This window comes from Anser brachyrhynchus, assembly GCF_964034855.1.
Source record: "Anser brachyrhynchus genome assembly, chromosome: 16".
NCBI lineage: Eukaryota > Metazoa > Chordata > Aves > Anseriformes > Anatidae > Anser > Anser brachyrhynchus.
This window is the reverse complement of record NC_137734.1, coordinates 9,809,298-9,830,638: the sequence shown is the minus strand read 5'-3', so window position 1 is coordinate 9,830,638 and position 21,341 is coordinate 9,809,298. Positions and strand designations below refer to the sequence as shown.

The 21,341-nt window shown below is 37.4% G+C and overlaps 1 protein-coding gene across 14 annotated transcripts in view; it reads right to left on the bottom strand.

The window, feature by feature from the left end:
• Nucleotides 1–21,341, bottom strand: part of SULF2 (sulfatase 2) — a 160,063-nt gene that overhangs the window by 26,407 nt on the left and 112,315 nt on the right. For all 14 annotated transcript variants that reach the window (XM_080558315.1, XM_080558317.1, XM_080558308.1 and 11 more), the window contains 7 exons: nucleotides 17,967–18,118; nucleotides 14,325–14,494; nucleotides 9,782–9,932; nucleotides 7,757–7,932; nucleotides 3,896–4,024; nucleotides 2,903–2,959; nucleotides 2,070–2,199 (listed from right to left, as the gene is read on the bottom strand). In XM_080558315.1, coding sequence (XP_080414441.1) covers nucleotides 2,070–2,199; nucleotides 2,903–2,959; nucleotides 3,896–4,024; nucleotides 7,757–7,932; nucleotides 9,782–9,932; nucleotides 14,325–14,494; nucleotides 17,967–18,118 — 965 coding nt within the window. The remainder of the gene's footprint in view (nucleotides 1–2,069; nucleotides 2,200–2,902; nucleotides 2,960–3,895; nucleotides 4,025–7,756; nucleotides 7,933–9,781; nucleotides 9,933–14,324; nucleotides 14,495–17,966; nucleotides 18,119–21,341) is intronic.

The window sequence follows — 21,341 nt, the reverse complement described above, 5'->3', positions numbered from 1 at the left end:
GGGCTCATTCTACTTATTATGCAGAGCTGTGAATAGCAACAGCAAACAGACAACAACCATTTGTCATTTGGGAAGTTAGGCTTGCTTCACTCTGAAAGACTTTCGGGGGCACCCACATTTAGGGACAATTTACCCTCAAATAAGCACATTCATCTCCCACTATTCCTGCTGTCTAGACAGAGTACTAGGACATATTCTCTAGAGCAGGGGTTAGATGGATTGCGACTCCCTTGAGAGCCCTTCCCAGACTCTAATTGACTTGATTGTTAGGCAATTTTTCCTGATGTCCAACTTGAATTTCTTTTTTGCTCAATTTCATCCTATCACTTCCAATTACATCTGACTGAAGTGCTCAAAACAGTAATTCTCTCTGTCTCCTGACTACGAGGATGCAGCACACACATCTCTTATTAGCACACCTTCACTTTGGAATTTGTTGGCAATCCTGACTACAGAGTTGACATTTTATCCCCACTTCTTACAGATGCCAAAGATATTTTATTATCCACAAAAGCAAACATAAGGCTGTGAATGTATGTAGACAATACAGGGCCTTCCCTCTTTCTTCCATAACTGAGACGTGGTAATTAGTGTAAGAAAGCCTGAATGTAGCTAAGCTATCTTATGCAAAGAGACAGCTTCAGTGACAACACGGACTTGGAAAGTCTCTCTTCACCTCTGTTCTTATAATAATGTTCAAAATAATTGGGGAGATGAAGACAAAAGGAAGTTGAAACATCCCTCAAAGAGAGAATACTGATGGAAAAAGAAAAGCTGTATTTCCCCCAATGTACTGTATGATCTTCTAGCAGAAATGAAGACTTTTCCCTCAGTTTCTCAAAGAATATTGAACTTTCAAAAAACAATGGCTTGCTCTCACCTATCTAAAATTTCAGCCCAAGACATCTGATGACAAACTACAGCACAGAAGTACTTTTTTAAGTTCAGGACTTCTAACAAGAAGAGGGAAACTACAATCTCCTTGTCTCCTGAATCTGACAAAGAAGCCACAGGAGGAAAAGAGCATCTGGAAAATGCTTGTGCATATAAATTGAATCCAAGCACCTAAGGAACAGTGGACTCACTTCACAGGTGCACTGAACTACATGATCTGTGGAACCAGAAGAAGGAAGCTGGCCCTCCAACAGTAGAAACTGAACTACTGGAGCCTAAATGGCTCATTACTGACAATAGTCTCAGTGAGACATTCAGCTCATGTCTGCAGGAACAGTTGTATTTCCCAGACTGACTTACTCTGACAGCCCTCTGAGCTGCCAGGATATGAGGTAATGCCAGCCTAATAACAGATATATTAGCACACGGACCCATCTACCTTCGTCCCTTTGTCCACAGGCAGAATGTGTTACGGTCCTTGGGAGGGGTTATTCTAACTGGTACCTGGATGAGAAAGCAAGGGCACAGAGCCAATTTTCCTGTTTCCAGAGGATGGTAATTACCCCAAGAGGGTAGAAATCTCCACAGAAGTGGAGTCACTGGACACAGCTTTGCTATGCCTTTGCGCTGCTCTGGTAATGTTGCAAAACCTTCTCCTAGGCCAAGATCATGCATTGATACTACTGTAATTCTTTTTTCCTGAGTTTCTTTTAATGCTTGTTTGTTTTCACAGTACATTTTTGTTAACAGGAGGGATATATTGAATTCACAAGACATTAGTTTTCTGTTATTACACATAATTCCAAATAATAAAATGAACTAAATTAAAAATTCAAAGAAAAGGGAGCTGTATGCATGTGGAAGAGGCCAATTTGTTAGGTTCATTGTTGCTTCTCATCACTAAAGAATCCCAAAGGCATTCAATTTTGGGAATATAATATTAAAACAACCTAGGCGGTTCTCTTAAGAGTAGGCAGAGGCACTTGAATCAGCAATTTCCCGACTGACAGTCAATCTCATAAATGCTGTAATATGGTTTTGAGCAGAGGCTACAAAATGAACCATTTGATTTATAATTGACATTGACTGGCATTGACAACAAGGAGAATGACAATGTCATAGTTAAGGTGTTAAGCTTAGCCCATATACAACTCCTTACTTTCAGTCTGCCCTACCTGGCCAAGCTGTTCACAAGCTGTTTGATACTCAGCTCTCTGACAGAGGTCTTTCACACGCTGGTATTTGGGCAGAAAGTTTTCTTCCTGGGCATCTACCTTCTCATTCTCTCTCTTATGCAGTAGTTTACTGGAGTGGAAAAAAACAAAAACGAAAAACCACACATTTATTTTTGCATTGATTCTAAGATAAACATACCGTTTGCTGATAAGACAGAGAGAAGTACGCTATCTGCCAGGATGCCAGCATTACTGGTGGCCAAATCTTAACAGCCCAGTAGAAACTAGCCCTTCTCATCATCTCCGATAACACAGAAGTTATTTATATCATGCTCAGGGAGCATACAAAACCAGGGCAATGTATTGCACGTCTGATTGGCAGGCAATAACAACAGTGTGCATTAAGAGACCATATCCTCACCACACAGGGCTGCACTTTGCCAAACCTTCATGCCCAGCATTAGGTATGAAGGCAGAGAGGCACAGAGGGAATGGCCAGCAGATGATCACGCAGAGAGGAAAGGTTATTCTTACTCCCATGATATAAGTAGGAGGGTGGGGGAATCGCTTAAAAGGAAATGGGATGCCTTTCCATCTCCCAATCCAAGTAAAACTCCCCTTCCCCCACCCCAACAGCACATTTAGGTAGGCTGTAGGCAGAGGCCATACGTTCCCTCCTATCACACAATCACTGCCATTAGGCATACTGCAGCCGTGTCCCTGCTGGCACAGCTAAATGGCTTTAGGTCTGTGGTAGAGTGCTGCTTTGGCTCTAGCTATTCAGTATCCTTCTATTTAAAAAGACTGAGCTTTGTGATTAACGCTTTCCTTACCCTCTCTCCACTAGGAATGAGTCTCTCCACACTTTCATCTTTTTCTTTAAATGGAACCTGGGAGGAGATGAGGAGAGAAAGGAACAATTTCCAAAAACAGTTATCAAATAATGCCCCAGTTTCCTCTCCCGCTCCTAATTCAGATGAGAACCACAACAATAAACTCTCAAGGGGACATACAGCTTTATGAAGCAGGCACATAAGCTTCTCCAGTGCAAATCATGAACAAACATAGGACAGATTTGTTCTCACAGGGACAAAATCCACAACAGATTCACACAGTACAACTATTTCAACATAAGCACTTTTAAGGCACAGAGGATTAACTGAATTGTCCTTGATCACAAAGGATCGCAAATTAAATCAGGATTTCCTGAATCCAGTTTGTACTCTTAACCTGTACACCACCCCCAAAGTATCCTATTCTAAAGCAGCTGCTCCTTCCCCCCTCGCTCTACACGACTACTTATAAAGCAAAGCTCCTTTTTCCCTTTTTCTTTTACACTAGCTGCTGATTTTCTCTAGCAAGCATCCAGTCTAATTCTCTTCCCTGTCTTTTTCCAATGAAAGTATTGATGATAAATAATAACTTTGCAATTCTGTATGCTAGTGTCTTTATATTATAGCCTGATACACAACCAACCCTTTCAACTCAATTATTCTACAGTTTATTCATTATGAAATGCTTTGTTACAAATGATGCCACAGAGACATTTAAAATCTGTAACTCATATAGCTAAAGACCTTCATCATGCGTGGCCCACCCACCACTACACATGCTACTTATAGTATATCCAGATACCATACATGCCAAATACCTACTATATGAACCTTACAAAATGAAAATAGTAATCCACATATCATCAAATATGTCTTTAGATTTTCAGATGATAATTTTATTAATTTTCCTTTAAGTTTGCTGCACATTGATGAATACTTAATCCAATTTCCTGTGCAAACATGCATTTTTACATACATATTTCCTTTTCTTACCTATTCACTGGTCTCTCAGAATCCAGAAGTTTCAGAATGGATTTACCATCCATATCAGATGGAATATCCAATCCAGCAATATCTAGAATTGTAGGTGCGAGATCAATGTTCAACACAATGTGAGGATTCCTGGAAAAACATATGAGAACCCAGTTTAAAGGCTCTGCAATGACACCAAGCAACTAAAGCAACTACAGCTCTTCCACAGAGATCACGGATCTGAAAAATCTTATTTTGTGACACAAACAAAGAAAAGAGGACACAAATCCAGTACTATGAAGTTCTGTGAAAGGATTAAAATGTTAAATACAGGTAAGTTGCATAACCTGAAGAGGAACTAATATGAAGATATAAAACTTTAGTACAAAGCATTTTTGAGAATGCGAAGTAGTTCATAAGGCAAAAATTAGTTAATTATTGCAAAAGAGGTTCAAAACTCTTTTGAAACATGAGAAAGCACTGGTAAAACTTCAGTGTCTTACAGCAAAGTGTCTGCCAAATATGTTGATGACTTGATTAAACGGTAAATTTGGCACGCAGCACATGCATTATCTGTATCTCAAAATGGCATGGAAATAAGTACTGTAGCTCATATCAAATAAAGCATGTTCTGATCAGAACATGAGGAGAAATATATTGCCAGATACTACAGCAAAGAACTGAAAGAACTGAAAGCTGCTGTTAATGTAGAATGAGAGACAGAAAATGGGAAAGAAAAAGCAGAGGAAGCACTTATGGAGAAAAATTAAAAAAACCAAAACATCTTTAACTTAAATAATATCAGCCTTCCCAAATTCACAACCATCCATTCTGCAAACACTTCGAAACAGCTCCAATTGTCAGAGTTCAGAGTGTTTGCCATGCCCTGTTTCTTTAAGCAGCGGCATGTGCTTCTCAGCCACCACGGTTAACAGGGCAACATTTGAACATAAACTGGCTTAAAATTCATTGGCATCAGCTCTGGAGAAGTACAGACAGCTCCCACCCCCAAATGCCTTGAACTGCCATGGCTGAATATGCATAGGATCATGGGTCAGAGCATCTTGTTGCACAATCCAGCATTGAGTGGCTGAAAGAATGCCCCAAAGTCACTGCCAGGTGACTTGCTTTTACTCTGGGTCTAACTGAGAAGTGCTCTAAGTTTATGTTACTTCTGAAAAGCTTATTTCAAATACATCTATTAAGGTGATGTCCTATTATTCACAACATTACATATATATATAGTTTATTAGCTGTGTATTATTATTTTTTAAACAAATATAAAGGCAGGCAGTCAATTTTAAAAAACTGGGAAAAAAGAAAGCGAGCATACTGCTATAGAGACAATCTTCTACAGCACTGAACATAAAGAACAACCATGCCATGATTTGCAGGCACAAAAGAAGGATTGGGACCAGATGGGCTGCTATAAATGTATGTCAATGCAGAATTTTAACTCAAAATCCAGGACAGAAGAAAGCTGCTAAATTCACACTAATTAATGAGACACCATTTAAAAATTACTACATTTTTGAGCAAGCAAGCAAACAGGCACTGACAAGAGCATGGATGATGAATTAAATTGATGTACCTAATTTGATTTTAATTACTAATAATTGTGGTGTAGCATATTTGGTAACAGAAATGAGAGCTAAGTAATGACTTGCTACAGTGACTGCTATTAAATCTTCGTTGGTATCAAAAGGGAGTCATGGCAATTACTCTGCAGGGGAAACATAAGGTCCACAGAAAACATGGATGATTGAGGTTTTACCATTTAAAGAAAATCACTCTGAAAGGAAGGATCAATTTATTAGCTGATATATCCCCCTCCAAGCTATTTTATCCTGTTCTTCCTATTCATTGAACTGCGATGGGCTCTGTTCTGCCAGCCTGTCAGGCTGACTCCTCAGATTCTAACAGAAATATATATCTATATTTTATCCTTAGAGGCCACTCAAAAAAAAAAAATAAAATGAAAGTTCAGTAGGAAGATTACACAGGTTTTATGAATGTCTAGGTGTGAAGATCCTTGAACTAGTGAAGACTGGAGCTGGCTGGCCTCTAGCATGGCACGTTGCAGAAAAGCTAGCTTACCCCACTTTGGCCATATTAGCTTTGCCTCTCTATGGAACTCATGGCAGCAGCTCATGGGAAGTAGAGCAAGTTTGTAGGAGGCTAATCCAGCTCACTGGAAAGTCTCTGCTGCTGTAGACAAACTTCTTTCAGTGCTGGATTAATGTTTTTAATTCCACCTAAGGAATTCCTTCCCTGCACTCCAGTCCATTGTATAGGCAGCCTTGACACCATGTAAACCATGAGGCAAGCTTTGACAGTGAAATACTTCTTATCCTTTATCACTTTTAACGTTATAGGAAGTGATCCAAGTATACCTAGGATTTCAATAGACTCACCGCACCTACACTTCATCTCTAAATTACAGAATTCTAGCAACATTTTTCAGCAGAGTATTGGATCTTCTGCTTAGCACAGGTGTCAGTCACAGTCTCTGGTGCACTCGCTGGCTCCCCAGATGTGCCTCTTTCAGAATATTCCTGCTCCCCTGCCACGTCTTTTCTTTTTCCTGATCTACTTTATTCTAAATTCTGTTTGCACACCTCCTCTCAAACTCTTGGCTTCACTTTCTCCCTTATATCACCTCCCATTAGATCAGCCTGCTATTCCCCTACAAAATACACTCCCTCTTCTTACCCCAGTGATGTTATTCACTCCGATCCTTCTCATAAAGTCATGTGCTTCAGAGTTTAGTGCTAACTTCTAAGGGCGGGGTGGGGTGGGGTGGATTTCAGTACCTCACAACTTCAACTGAAATCATTAGTTGAATAAATGGTGCTGGAAATTAAATCATGCCTAAAATTCAGTTTAACTGCTATCAGAACTGTTATTCTCCATTGTTTATTTCACATGCATAACTGCTGTAAATAAATTGCACAAACTGCAATATCTACAGGATGTAACATTTTGTGTCTACTGATAATATGCATCAGTTAATTTAACCAACAAATGGATTTTTTAATTTTTTTTGCCACCGTATTACCTGCTAGATCTGTTCCTCTGCAGTAATGAAAAAAATTGCGCGTAGAAGATTGTGTGCGTGTTAATTATGCTAAAACATGCACATTGATATAAATAAAAGGCAGTAAATTATGGCACTCTGTCCAAAATCATTACTTAAGTGCAAATATTTGCTATTGAAATAATTGCTTAGAAAGTGTATTTACATAATTTCTTAGCTGATCAAAGCTACCATTTTAATTAACAGCCATATTCTGCATGCTTGCGTGCATCTGACAAACAACGCTAACCATGTAATCTCAAAGGATGAACCACAGAAGATCTGTGGATGATAATTGTAGATAAGCTATTATGTACATTCTTCTTCATAAGTTGAAACAAGTGGCTTCACTAAGTGTTTTAATTAATGCCCAGCAATAATTACCACTGTAGCAAGTGAACATTGTATCATACATTTTTCACCTTGAAAATATCATAGATACATGCATTATTTGCATCCCTCAAAAGGAAACAAATAAGTGTTTCTTAGAACGGACCTATTTCCCAGTGGCTTTTTCAGCTACATCCACAAAGGATGTTGTAGCCAGGTGGGAGAGGCCAAGAGGAAATGGCCTCAAGTTGTACCAGGGGAGGTTTAGGTTTGATATTAGGAGACATTTCTTCACTGAAGGGGTTGTGAAGCACTGGAACAGGCTACTGAGGGAAGCGGCTGAGTCACCATCCTTGGAGGCATTTAAAGGACGGGTGCCTCCAGTAGGATGCCAGGTCAATATGACCAGAGATGTGAACATCAAGGATTTTTCTGGTTATGACATGCACATACACACACACAAGCAAAGAACTTACAAGGACCCAGCCTCCACATTTGGCCCTCGGACATAGAAAGGAACTCTGATATCAAACTCATATGGCATGGACTTTCCTTTTACGAGCCCAAACTGACCAATATGATAGCCATGGTCTGCTGTGTATATTATATACGTATTGTCCAGTTCCCCTGTTTCAACCAATGTATTGTAAATCTGAAAAAAAGCAAAACAAAACATGATGTTTGTTTCATTGAATAGTATTGTACACAGAATATTGGATACAATTTTCTGCCTACGTGTAATCTACAAATAAATACCAACAGTTCAGCATGCCACTGATTTATCGCAATGATCTATTCCAAATAATTTATAATCACAAAAATTTTACTAACTGAATATTGTGGCTATGTATTACAGGGCAAATCTCTGTTTTCTGTTTTTAGGTAAACGCATTCACATTCCATAGTTTCAAAAGTGTTTGTGTTCAGCATTTTGCATGAGACCTGTCAAAATATGTATTTGATACTATCTGGTAACAGAAATGAGAGCTTCAAGGTGATGAGTATTTTTAAAGTTCTCTCTTCACCTTTATCTTTTCCCACCAGTAAATAATTTTAATAAAATGACAGCATTTTGTATCTCACACTTATTTAAGCAACATTTAACGATCTTGCCTTCAGACAAATCAGTCGCCATTATGCAGAATATCTGTAAAATCTCTTCCGGATGAACACCATTTGGTCTCACTAGACAGAGAACTAACATAAAGAATTAAGAGAAGCTTTAACTCTATTTGTAGTTGCTTCTTTGGATTTATACTAGAATCTTTAAGTGAAATGTACCAACCTGAGCACCACAGATCAATTTTTTATGTGGTATTTTCACTTGCAAAGATCCAAAGGTGGGGGGGCACCACCAAAGTGATGCCTTACACATTCATGACAAATCAGCATGGAAGAAAATAAACTCTTTTTTGCATTAATTTTTATTGTTGCACTTGTTTTTGCTTTAATTTTGAAAGGCTATTAGATGCATATAATTCAGTTGAAAATCTCACACCAACTTGGGGATTACAACTGAAAAACAACCCAACTGATTTTGTATGCAGTGAAACATATGTGTAATACATTAATCCAAAGTGAAAACATTTCACTAAACAGAAAATCAAAATATTGTAGTAAAATAGCTAATCTCCCCAAATGCTGATATCTGATCTGTCTAAGAAGGTTCATTAAGAAAATGACTTGCCTGAATCAGTAATTATAAGACATTACTAACAAGTTCATGCAATGCCATTCAGATACTTCATCTTTGCCTTACAGGACTCCTCTTATTTGAATCTTCCACCATTTTGATTAAGAATGCCAAGAGAAGCAGAAAATTGCAACACCTTTAAATCTGCCTTCTTACAACTGGAAACAAATCCAACCTTTTTCACAGTAGCTTTTAGCTAATTCAGATATTTCTCTTCAAGACTCCCAACTTGCACTAAGAAATTTCGTTGTTACATAATGCAGACTTAATTTAAAAAAAGATAAAATAGAATCTACCTATATATGTATTTACTTCTAACATTTAACATCCTGGGCCCGATTTATCATGGAATTGTTCTGGTTAGTCCTGCTGTAGCACCTTTTTTTTTTTTTTCCCCTCTCAGAAATCCAGTGTTACAGGACCAAAATAGACCCACACAGTTAAGTATGTATTTTTCAACAGGTTGTAGGATGACTTTTCACTATCAGAATATTTAAAAATTAGGACATTTTTTTCAGGTGATCCCTCTCCTCTTCTCCTTAATCAGTAATGACTATATAGCAACAAATTAGCTCACTCAAAGCACCCAACTCACAGTGCCTGTATTTAGGAGATGAGGATCCTTAAATGTTGACAGAGAGACAACATCCTCAGCACTGAAAGGATAACACACTATTTAAAAACTGCAGCAGTCCTCCTCCCCCTCCTACCCCCATACACAGCCCTCTTATCTTCATATACACCACTGTTTAGAGCTTAACTCAAGAAGCAAGCACTTACTGACTTAAAAAGTGACTACTAATCTTACCATCTCCATAGAGTCATCCACAGACATGAGTGTTTGAAGGCGCTTTCTCTGCAACATGTTAGTGAACTCCATGTGTATAGGCTTCATGGGACCTGTATACCTCATTATCCAGTGCTTGTCTGGGTTTGGAGCATAGTTATAACTAGGAGTGCTAAGAAGCAAAGAGAAAAGCAGAATACTTTAGCAGTGTAGAAAAAAAGCCTTAATGTATAACAACAATTTCTGTTTGATCAACACCATAGGACATGCTCTCAGAAGTACACAATAAAATACTAGATTTAGTTTGGAGAAGTCTATTCTTTCATGTTCTATGGGGAAGATGGGAAAAAAACAGCTCTGAGGGAACTAAAACCTATTAAGAGAGTAAACATTTTTGCAATGTCTTCAGACTAACAGATACATTTCAAGGCCAAGAGACTAGCCTCAGTGTCTAACTCCACAAATGGGATGTATCATTTGGATAAAGAGCACATACTACAGGTAGAGTTTCCTTCTACACATTATTGCTTTGCTTTCATTCTGCCCACATTAGCACAGTAAAAGCTGTTTGACAACAACTATAAAACTTGCTGAGAAGGTTCTGCTATGTTGTTTAACGGCTTTTTTTGAATTCAACATGACTGGCTACTTTAATTCTTCAGTACTAGGGGGACGCACAGAAACCCTACCTGGTGGTATCAAACTGACTGTGAGCTCATGGCAAGCAGAAGTAGATAGATGCATGGCCAGATTTTAAAGACCTGCCAAGAAAAGCAGGGGTGAGGGGAAACAGGACTGTATTTTGTAGATACTTTCAAGCCACCAACTCCTTTGTGATCATAAGAAACTTTCAAATTCTAAATTGATGAGTTCAAACTAAAAACAAATAATTAAAGTTCCTGCAAAAATCCCAAAAGCTGGATTCAGTGTCTTCCTGGAACCTCACAGACCCTCTAAGTACTCATAATGTTGTAACCATTAAAGTTATGAGGAGAAATATCACTCATTGTCCATTATTTCATGTGGTTGTCAGTTTCAGAGATTGCTCTTCTGTGCTTAATTACGTCACTCTAAGTTAGCTGGATCTAAACAAAAGATTTATTTTGGAATATTTTTATCATGATGTTGACTCCTTGTGTCACCATCTCCCTAGGAAGCTGTATTTATAGCTTATATTTACAAGAAATATTATTTTTACCTACCATAAATATTCCTATTTTTTTTAATTCCTTAAGACTGAGAACCACTTTCAAGAGTTTCTTCCTATCCTACTTAAAACACACCACACACAGAGTCTAAAATATTAAAAATTACTTTTCCTACATGATTTGTTAAGGCTTCCCTTTTCATTCAAAGTAATAAACTCAGTCTATGCAAAAGTGCAAGCCAAGACGGTGACACAGTAAAACAGGAAAAAATAGCAGATAGTCGGCTATTTTCTTCTTCCCAAACACAATTTCCTGATAAATTCATCTCCTACTTGGCAAACATCTACTGTTATTTTTGTGCATGCAACAGAGCAGCAGGGTAGGTTATTAAGATAAACAATAGTAATATAAACTGAAACTTTTCCTTGAAGTAAGTGTATCTAATGTATCTTTGAATATGACAGGTAATCTTAAGTTTTTATATAAATATGAAATTAATAATCTGACAGTGAAATGTTTTATGCAGAAAGCCTTTGTTAGATGCTATCTGCAAAATGTGCGTAGGCAGCAAATGGAGGCTTCTTCATATAGGGAGGAAAGGGCTGGTGTTTATTCTCTGTGTATTGTTAATAGCCTCTTGAATTTCAGAACGTTATTGTGGCTGAAATAATGACATTGCTCCTTTGAAAATGCTGACAGTTATGGAAACTGTTGCTATGTGATGCCCAGAATGAATCAAAAATGCTTGGCAAACTCCTTTTCAGCTTACTTTGTGATTTCCTGGCTGATTTGAAACCTCCCGCTGTTTAATCCAACCAAAGCCCATGATTTTCTTTGATTACTACAAATGTAACCCTCTTAACACTTAACAGATTTGTCTGTCTTATGGGAAAAATACACAAACGTAACATTCCTAGAAGTTGGTTAAGATAACTCCTTCAAATGCACTCAGAAGATAAGTCCAAGTCTGATTGCATTTGACCTTGGAAAAAATGGGTGGTAAAGTGTACCCTCTACAGAAATAATATTTCCGACGACTGTTAAACTGCCCAGCTGTTGCATTATCTGCAGCTATTTGTATAGATGATAATAAAAGGAAAACCGGCCAAGTAGCCCACAGATTTGCTATGCTGAATGCTGGTGGATAAGGATAATTTTCAAGTAAGACTGTAGGTACACAAAAAAAGGAACTCTGCAAAACAAGAAGGACAGACACTGCAGTATAGGGTAGAATATTCATACCAGCTAGTACTTGTAATAATAGAAGCACAACACACTCTGATTGTCAGTCTATGCTAAAATCCTTAGCGTTAACTTCCTATTAGCAATGCTACACAATACAGTATGTATGACAACCAGCATAAGCATTACAGTTGCATCTGCACTTTGCTTTGTGGATACAGCTTAAGAATCCGCATGCAGACTTTGTCAATGCTGCCGCAAGTCGAGGTACAAAGACTTGCTACATGGTATATTGCCTTCTGATTCCAGGGCTGGGCAAAGACTTCGTTCAGGATATTGCTTCAGGGCAATTCATAACAAGTGTTCTACTTGTGTCCTGATCCTTCCCTATCATATCCACAAGATAACAGAACAGTGAGAACTACACACACTGTCATTGACAGACCTATCTGTCACTGAGCAATTCCCTGGGATGCGGGGACAGGAGAAAGAATAGAAACCAGAGGACTAATGTGTATATACAGTAAGGGAATGATGCATGTTCTTCATTTTTTAATTTAATCTTAAAACCAGGCCAGTGAACATCTTTACAGATTATTTTTATGTAATGATATGAAAAGTGTTTGGAATAAGACTGGCAGTTTCTTTGCACAGGAAGTATATAAAATCCTATTTTATGTTCATATCTAGAATAAACCCAAAACCCACAGTTCCTTAATCTACTAAATTATTTCTTTACAAACAAAACATATTTCTGCAAAGTGTTATTTCCTGCATAATTATCATCGCAAGAAAAAGCACCTGCAATTAAAAATAGTTTTGCATAACTATTTTATAATGAGGAAGATAAACCTCATTTGTGTGAAAATAGAAGTTACATCATAAGCAAAAGAAAAATAGATGTAGTTTATATTTTTCATTGTTAGCCTTCCTCAAATCCTTCTACTCTTTTTCATTCAACCACCATAAGTAAACTGCTCCAGAATGTTGTTTGACAGAAGATTATAATCCCTGAGATACAAATGCCTACCAGAACTTCTGGTAAGACCCATGTCAATACTGAGTATAAGCAATAGCAGAAGTTACTCATTTGGCATCTCTGTAACTTTAATTTCAGAGAAAATAAATGAGCATAAGAAGGCAAACAAACATGAAATACTACATTGCTGAGATCTAGGACACAGATTGTCTTTGTCAGCACAGCACAGAACAAAGAAATACAATTCTAAGTTACACGACACCTAGACAACAGAACAAGGGAAGCTTTTTTTCCTCTCAGACCCTATTTTAAATGAAGTGAAAAAGCTCAAATGGATTTCACTGGACTTTGGATTTGTCTGAAGAGCTTTGGGTACCAATTATTACTTCAATCTGTTAGCAGTCCCTTCACAAATCCAAAATAATACAGAATTCCCCTTAAAAAAGGATACAAAGGAAGAAAGTTACAAGCGTTGAGCATCAATGAAGACATAAAGATAGTAATTAGAAAAATACTGAATATTTTCCATTGTGACAAAGGGTAATATGGGTGAATCATTTGATTTATCAGCATAAGATGAGACGCCTGTAGTAGAGAATTACAGGCCTGTACCTGCAAACCGTCTCTGTAGCTATAAACAAGAACCATCTTATCATGGTGTTGCACTGGAGCTTATTAAAATATTAACTTGGTAACTAGATGATACTTACTTAGGGACCTTAGCTGTTTTCAAAACTTTGTACTGCATCATTTACAGATATACCAGCTCATTCAGAAACGGCCAGTCTAATCTGATGCTGCAGGCCTCTTTTTCCTCTCTTTCCATATGGAAAATAGAATTAATAAGTAACACATACTATGTGATTTTTGGTAATACCTATGAAATAATATGTCTGTGTCTATCGACAGGGAGACAGGGTTTCTTCCACCGAAGAGACTAAACTTAAGAACCAGACTTCGATTCTTCTTCTAAAAATAAAACAGTGCTTCACTTCCCAAATAGGCTATAACAATGTCCAATGGTTTCAACAAGAAACTTTCTGTTTATCTGTGAGCTACATTCCTGAGTTCTAGATGCAGTAGCCACCTGTACTAGTGCAAAGAGGTACAAAAAAACCTTCAAACTCTTCCTATATATTTGTGACACAGTCATGCCCAGAGTATTGTAAAACAAATACTGTTCCCCCAGAGGTACCCAGGATTTTATACACCTGAACCTGAACACCTGAAATAACAGGATTTTCACTTTCCTTACATGTGTTGCGAAGCATTAGGAAAAAGATGTGAATACTGAGGAGCTGAATCTTCGGGGCCATGAGGAGCAGCATGGCTTATAACCATCAATACAGGCCTGTGAGGATACATCTTCTTTGAGATTCTGAAGAATGTAATACTGTCATTGGTTATCAGATCAGTTAGATAATCCTGCAAGTAGAAGGAAAAGTATAGTGAGATACTTAAAAAATAATTTCAAGTTGGGGGTGTGATGGGAACAGGAGGTCTTAGATATCATAAGAAACAGGAAAAAGAAAGCTACTTAGCTCAGAAAGGGAAAAGGAGGGAGTAAATTATAGATGTTAAAACTTCAAAACCTAAAATCAAATATTTACCTCTTCACTGTCTAGAAATATGAAAAGCAACAGTTTCGTCTCAGAAATGAATGACATTAAAGATCAATTAGGACTCTTTCTTCTCATAGTGTATAACTGAATTATGCAGATCACAATACCAACTACAATGACCAGGTATTAACAAGGAAAAAAAAAAAAAAAGAAAATTAGAGGTTAATTTATTTGCTTTTTGGTGTTGAAATCTTCAAGGTGTGTAGTCCAACCCTACACCATAAAAGTGCTTTGAAAATTCAAATGGATTGATACTCATTTTTCTTCTCCTCCCTCTGAACCAGAAGTCACTAAAGCTAGAAGATGCTGGACTGAATGGACCCAAAATTTCATTCTATATTACAGGCATAATGACACTCTGATAAAGATATACCTCTATCAAATTAATCACTGATAACTTAGAAGAGTCCCTTTGGAAGATAAGGACTTCTTTCTATTTTCCAAGAAGTATCATATACATCTTCTGATATATGCTCAAGCTATATGGATTGAAGACAGTATTCGCATAATGACAAGCCATGTTCCCCCCTGGGCTGGCTGTGTCATGGGAAATGTTGCAAATATAAATACCCGTCAAACATGATTAGGATAAGAAAGACACTACTTAAAAAAAGAAAAAAGTTATCTTGTCACAGCTGAACATAAAATTGGACATAATGACTGCTTCTTGCCAAGTGAACAAGGTGCGGTACGTACTGCACTGCACCTCCTTTTACATACAGATTTTTGTCCATGGTTTGGACACTTGCTGCTCTTTACCACTGCCAGTGTCCATGACATGAGAAGACAGCTTCTGAGTAATCAAATAATTTTTTTCATTGACTGTATTTACTTTTCCCCACTTATTTCCTGTGCATCCCAGAACCAGGCTAGCAAAGTCTCCATTATAGATTTATAACTGGTCCCAACACGAGGCGCATCTGTCATGAAACTGCCATGATTTTGCCTACTATTGATATATTTTCATCATGAAAGCAGGTATAATTAGGTATAAATCCAAAGTTAACTGAAGAAACTCCATGCATTAGCATTTGCAGTGGAAGGGAAGATATACAGTAAACAAGACCAAAGAAAATCTGACTTCTGAACGTAAGTCTCAGTAACTGACCATACTCTCAAAAAAGCACTGACACATATCTAAAATGTGCCTGTTCTTTAAGCTGGCTGGTCACTTTCTCAAGTATGTAACTCATCTTTGACTTAGACATTAAGAGAGAATAGTCTTCAAATTCTATTTTGAAGATGAAGATCTTCACCTGGTCAAAACACGATTCAAACTTAATTTTGCAAACACAAGTGCTTACCAGGCCAAAGACCAAACAGAAACGTTTCCTTCAACTGGTTTATTTTTTTTAAAGCTCCAGATTGTGGAGACTGTAGAAGATTCCGAGAATGCAAACAAAACTAAAAATTCCACTTAAAAAGTTGAAAGAAATTGAAAAAGAAAAAAATGGAGTAGAATACTTCCTGTTAGAGAATCTGAAAGAATTTGCAAAGATTTGATTTTCAGAGGATAAATGCTTAGCAATTGCTTTGGAGGACAGAATCAGTCATTTATTTTGTGTGTTTTTTTTCAGTTTTCCACTGGCACATAATTAGCATTAATTATGTCAAGTACATAGGGCTAAAATACAATCTGATTATACTGTATGTTACTGGAAAAGTAGGTTTCCAGCAACAAAAATGGTAGGAAGAATAGAGAAGCAGTCTTGTATTCCAGCTTGTGTTTGTTCATTTGAACTCCAGCGTTAACATCAACACATACTGTTGCTCTGCACACTATCTGTTTATTATCACAGCTGTGTATTAGGCAAGAATATGAAGATTATAAAAACATTTACATTTTCATCAGACTTCTTTTTTTTTTCTTTTATTAACAAACTCAGTAAGAAAAACGGAACCAACTGAAAACCTAAACATTTTCAAGTATTGCATATACAAAATAGAACTGAGACTCTCGGAACGTAAAGCTCCTTGTTGACTTTTTATAACAATGGGGAACACTGCCCTATGAAATCACTTGCCTGACATTGCTCCATTTAAGGTAAATTTCCATTATAATGTTCTTGGTAGCACGGCTGTAAAGATTAGCTCTCTGATTCTTCATAGATCAGAAGGGAAATAAAAGACAAATAATTCTGTACATCAGTTGTCCCTTACTCCTAGCAACTGGTAATAGAAAAGGAAACCATAGAAACCTGTCAAGTTTTATCTTTCAGCACAAACTGCATTCTATTAAAAATGGCAAATGAATAAGGGGAAGAAGGAAATCACATAGACATCAACCTTTTCAAGAAAAAAAACTGTGAACACATCACTAATGAAACAAAAAAGAGGAAGGCAGGATTTGTGCTCAACAGGAGAAAGTGAATTCAATTTCTGTTAAGCAAATACACCTTATAAATCTGTATCACTCCTCAGCAAGTCAACTTTTGAAGTTATACACTATTTAAACTATATCCATTTACTGATTAACTCGTTTACATTTATATTCCAGAAAAGCCGATTTCTTTGGAAAATTAACATTTTCATCTGAAATAAACATACTCTTGTATGCAAACAGGTAACTGTTTGATCTGCAACGAGTGCTAGATGGAGGGGTGACACAGGATGACATTATATTTCACAATAATTATCAAGTATTTTAGTAAGTTTGGCCACAGTACAATATCCTTGGAAGTATATTAGGAACATACACACCTCTAACAATACATCAAGATATACATTTAATAATTAAATTCTGCCTTCATTCAGACAGTGAAGTCAGAATTAACGTAAGATATACCAAGATACTATGAATTCTCCTCATCTGGCTGTGAAACAAGTTCCTTTAACACAAAAAGATGGGTCTAGCTGGAGGGAACTGGATTCTTATCTCATTTACGCTTGTGCAACTCCACTGAAATCAGTTCTATACCAGGGGAGTAGATGACAATCGGATTTAGCACACCATAATTATAGTACAAAGACGAAAAATAGTTGTCATGCAGCATTTAAATCCGTTTTCACATCTGCAGCTCATAACACACATTAACAGTCTCAGGATGTTTTGTTTGTTTCTATTTCTGCTAACAATGTTTTCAGTAACATGACCCACATGGAATGGAAGATAACAGAAAGTCCAAACACGGAGCCTACTGCATTGTAGCTAATGTAACACAGAGCAGCTTTAAAGTATGAAGAGAATTCTTTAATTAGACTGAAACCATAAATCATAGCTTTCTTGCAGTCACACTCAAATATTAAAGAAATAGAAATAAATCGGTAAGACCTACCCTGGAGTAGTCAAATCCATGTTTCTCCTTCACTCCATTTCTACAGAGTGTGTAGTTGTAAAATCGAGAATTTTTAAGTAATCCAACCCATTCTTTCCAGCCAGGAGGCACATAGGAACCATTGTATTCATTAAGGTACTTTCCAAAGAAAGCTAGGGGTAGAGAAAGCAGAAGTGCAGTAAGAAGGTACAACAAACACCTCAAAGATACTATTTTTAACTATATTCTTTCATATCCGTCTCGTCTGACTGAAACATTTTCTTCATCCAGACACACATAAGGTAATAGATAAGTTACGATTTTGCCTTTGTTTCTTTATTTCAGAGCTCCATAACACATATCTTTTGATTTACAACCTGAGTACATGAGACACACTGCACTACAATTACCACATTTTATTTAGGGGCTGATACATTCAGACTTAGATGAACAAAACAGAAAATGCTTAAAATAGTATCAATTGCCACATTATCTCATCCTACTCTGAATCACCCAATTTAGCTACATTTTTCATTTTAGTTACACCCACTTATGCCATCTCCACTTCTGGAACAATCAGAAGCGCTGAGGTCACCAACAGGAGGCTGGCTTAGGAGAAATGAAGACAAATGGGGACTGTAAAGATAATGAGATTTTAAACTTGCTGTATAGAGGAAATGAAACAGCAGAATAAGTGCAAGGATTCCAACACAGTGTAGACGTTTGAATGATCCTCCCACAAGAGCTATGTATATGCTAGCCTTGCTAAACTGTAAACTGCAAGTGTACAGATGCTAATTATTTTCCATAAAATGGTTAAGAAAAACAGAAATTGTTAGAATTATATAAGAACACATTTTCTAAAGGATATGATGTATCCAGTGACACTTCCATGCTATTCCAGAAAAAAATCAAAATTAGCAGTACATTTTTTTCAGTATTACTTCATGTTATATCATCACTATGCAACTGCAGGATAAATTACACCCCATTCCTCCACCTAATTTTTTTAAAGCTTAGAGGGAAAATTCTGCTCTCACACCTGTGGATTGCAAAGCAATTCAGGACCTGAGTTTTTCATGTCAGAACTCACATCTCAATTTCTGAAGGGTCTGGCAATCCAAGTTAGCACTATCGCAGCGACCAGCACAAAGATCTTTACATTTGTTCCACTTGACATTACAAATATTTTTAATCCAGAAGCACGTAGTGCTGCAGCACCTCATGCTGACAATCTACCAGCAAACATCTGTGCTTCTGTAAGGACAACAGAGTACCTGAGACTCTGATCTTAACCTCAGATTAAAGCTCCTCGCAAAGTCGAGGGGATAGGAGCGCACAATTCTCAGCTCCCAGATTCTTATAGATTTTTTTTTTTAAGTTTGCAGCCCACAGCATCTGATACTGTGCCTTCTTGTACTTATATACATGCAGGGAGCAAGGCTGTGGAAAGCACAGAATTGGTGTTCAGTCACTGTAAAAAGGGCCTTGAGTGAAGTCAAGGACCTGAGTCTATTTGTAGTAGGCTGAATCTGTCTGAAAGATACACACAATGAGAACAGTGGAAACCATGATATATGGTACATGAGAGAGCTCTGTATCACTACCAGATAGTGATTTTCTTTTCTATAAAGATGGGAAACATGACCTAAGCAATATTATAATACATAATAATACAATACAATGGAATACAGGGAGTAAGTATGCTGTGCACTGAATGGCCATGAGACCCAGCTCGAAGTGCCTAGGTAGAATTCAAAAGCATGTTTTGAACCATCTCCCCAAACAAATTTAAATGCATTCAATTAATGTTTTAGGTGAGCCACAAGAAAGGGAATGTTTGAGAACTTTCAGTGTTTGAAAGAGATAGAGGTGTTGACAAAATTAGGACCTGTATCACAGAAGATGTGAAGGGCACATGTATTGAGACACAATTAATAAGATCCTTGAATTTCTAGGTATTCTAATCCTACGTATTTTGCAAAAGCAGGTAAGGTGTTGCGTTATTTTACAGATGAGCCACTAACAAAGGGGTTAACTGAGAAGCATGTTGCAGAGAAGAATTCCTGTTTCACTGTCCTGAACTACCTCCTAATGTCTTCTTTAACCAAGCTAAGTAAACCTGAAGCAACAAACAAAGCAGTAGCTACCCCACTGTAGATAAAAGCTATTGCATTACTCAGGGACTGTGTTTGTACAGTATATACTTTTGGCTTTATGAATTATTTCTAATTTTTAAAGAATAAAAGGCAACTCATAGCGATTGTGGAGAATTAAACAATGCAGATGAACATTTTTTCTTGTCTTGGTAACAAGGAGTAAAGGATTGAAACACTGGCCACTGTCTGCATCAGCAGGTATGCACAAGGCAGTCCAAAGTCTCTTGTCCCCCAAGCAACATATTATCATCCAAACAGATACATTTGGCATTTTTGCTCACAGAAAGCAATCAGTTCCTAAAATGTATGGCTGAAGAATTCAGGAAAGAGGCATTCTGTACAGAATTACTTCATTGTTATTCTGCAGAGGCATTAAAGGCAAGTCTGGCGGAAGCTTCCTCCAGCACCTTTCGCATAACCTCCATTGTACATTCAGGATATCTTTATACTCCTTCATGGAAGTCAAGTGCTTTAAATAATTTTCTCTGCTGTTTCCAATCTTCCATTGCACATCTTTTTCCCCTCCTCCCTCCATCTGAGCCTTTCAAACTCTTGTTACTCAAAAACTGTTAATCACTTCTCTGTACTACAAAATACTGGGTTACAAAAAAGCTCTCCTGATGCTGGTGAAGGATTTTGATTTTGGATTGTAAAGACTCTCTCTAACATTTTTTCCCCTCATCAGATTAGTTCACCGCCAGAGACATCTGCTCAATAGCGTACACATGCCTTTGGTACATCCAATTGCAAACCGCTCCAAGATTTCATTAACAAACATCCTCAGAGACTGCTGTTTGATATGCTCAGCCATGTTCCTCTATCCAGTCTAGGAAAGGATCATTAAAAAACACCCAAGCAACCGTTTTTAATAAATGCATCAAGAATGTGATCTCCCTTCGCTTTCACTACCATACAACACAGTTTCTCCTCAGACCCCATGGAACAGGATACAACAGAAGTGAGTCCTTTGTACACTATTACCATTTCCTCAAGGGTTCATAACCTTTCAAAGTTCATTTCTCAGAGTCTCACCCTTCGATGATAAGCACCTGGAAAATTCTTTAGTATACAGTAGATTTTTTTTCACAAGAGGTTTTGTTTTGTTTTATAAACTCTTCCTGTAAGGAAGAGAATCACACATGCAAGAATTTGCCCCATGCTATCAATTAACACAAAGGTCTGCTCTGAATGAAACGCCACTGCAGGTATACCAGGGCCACAGCTCACTGCTTAGAAA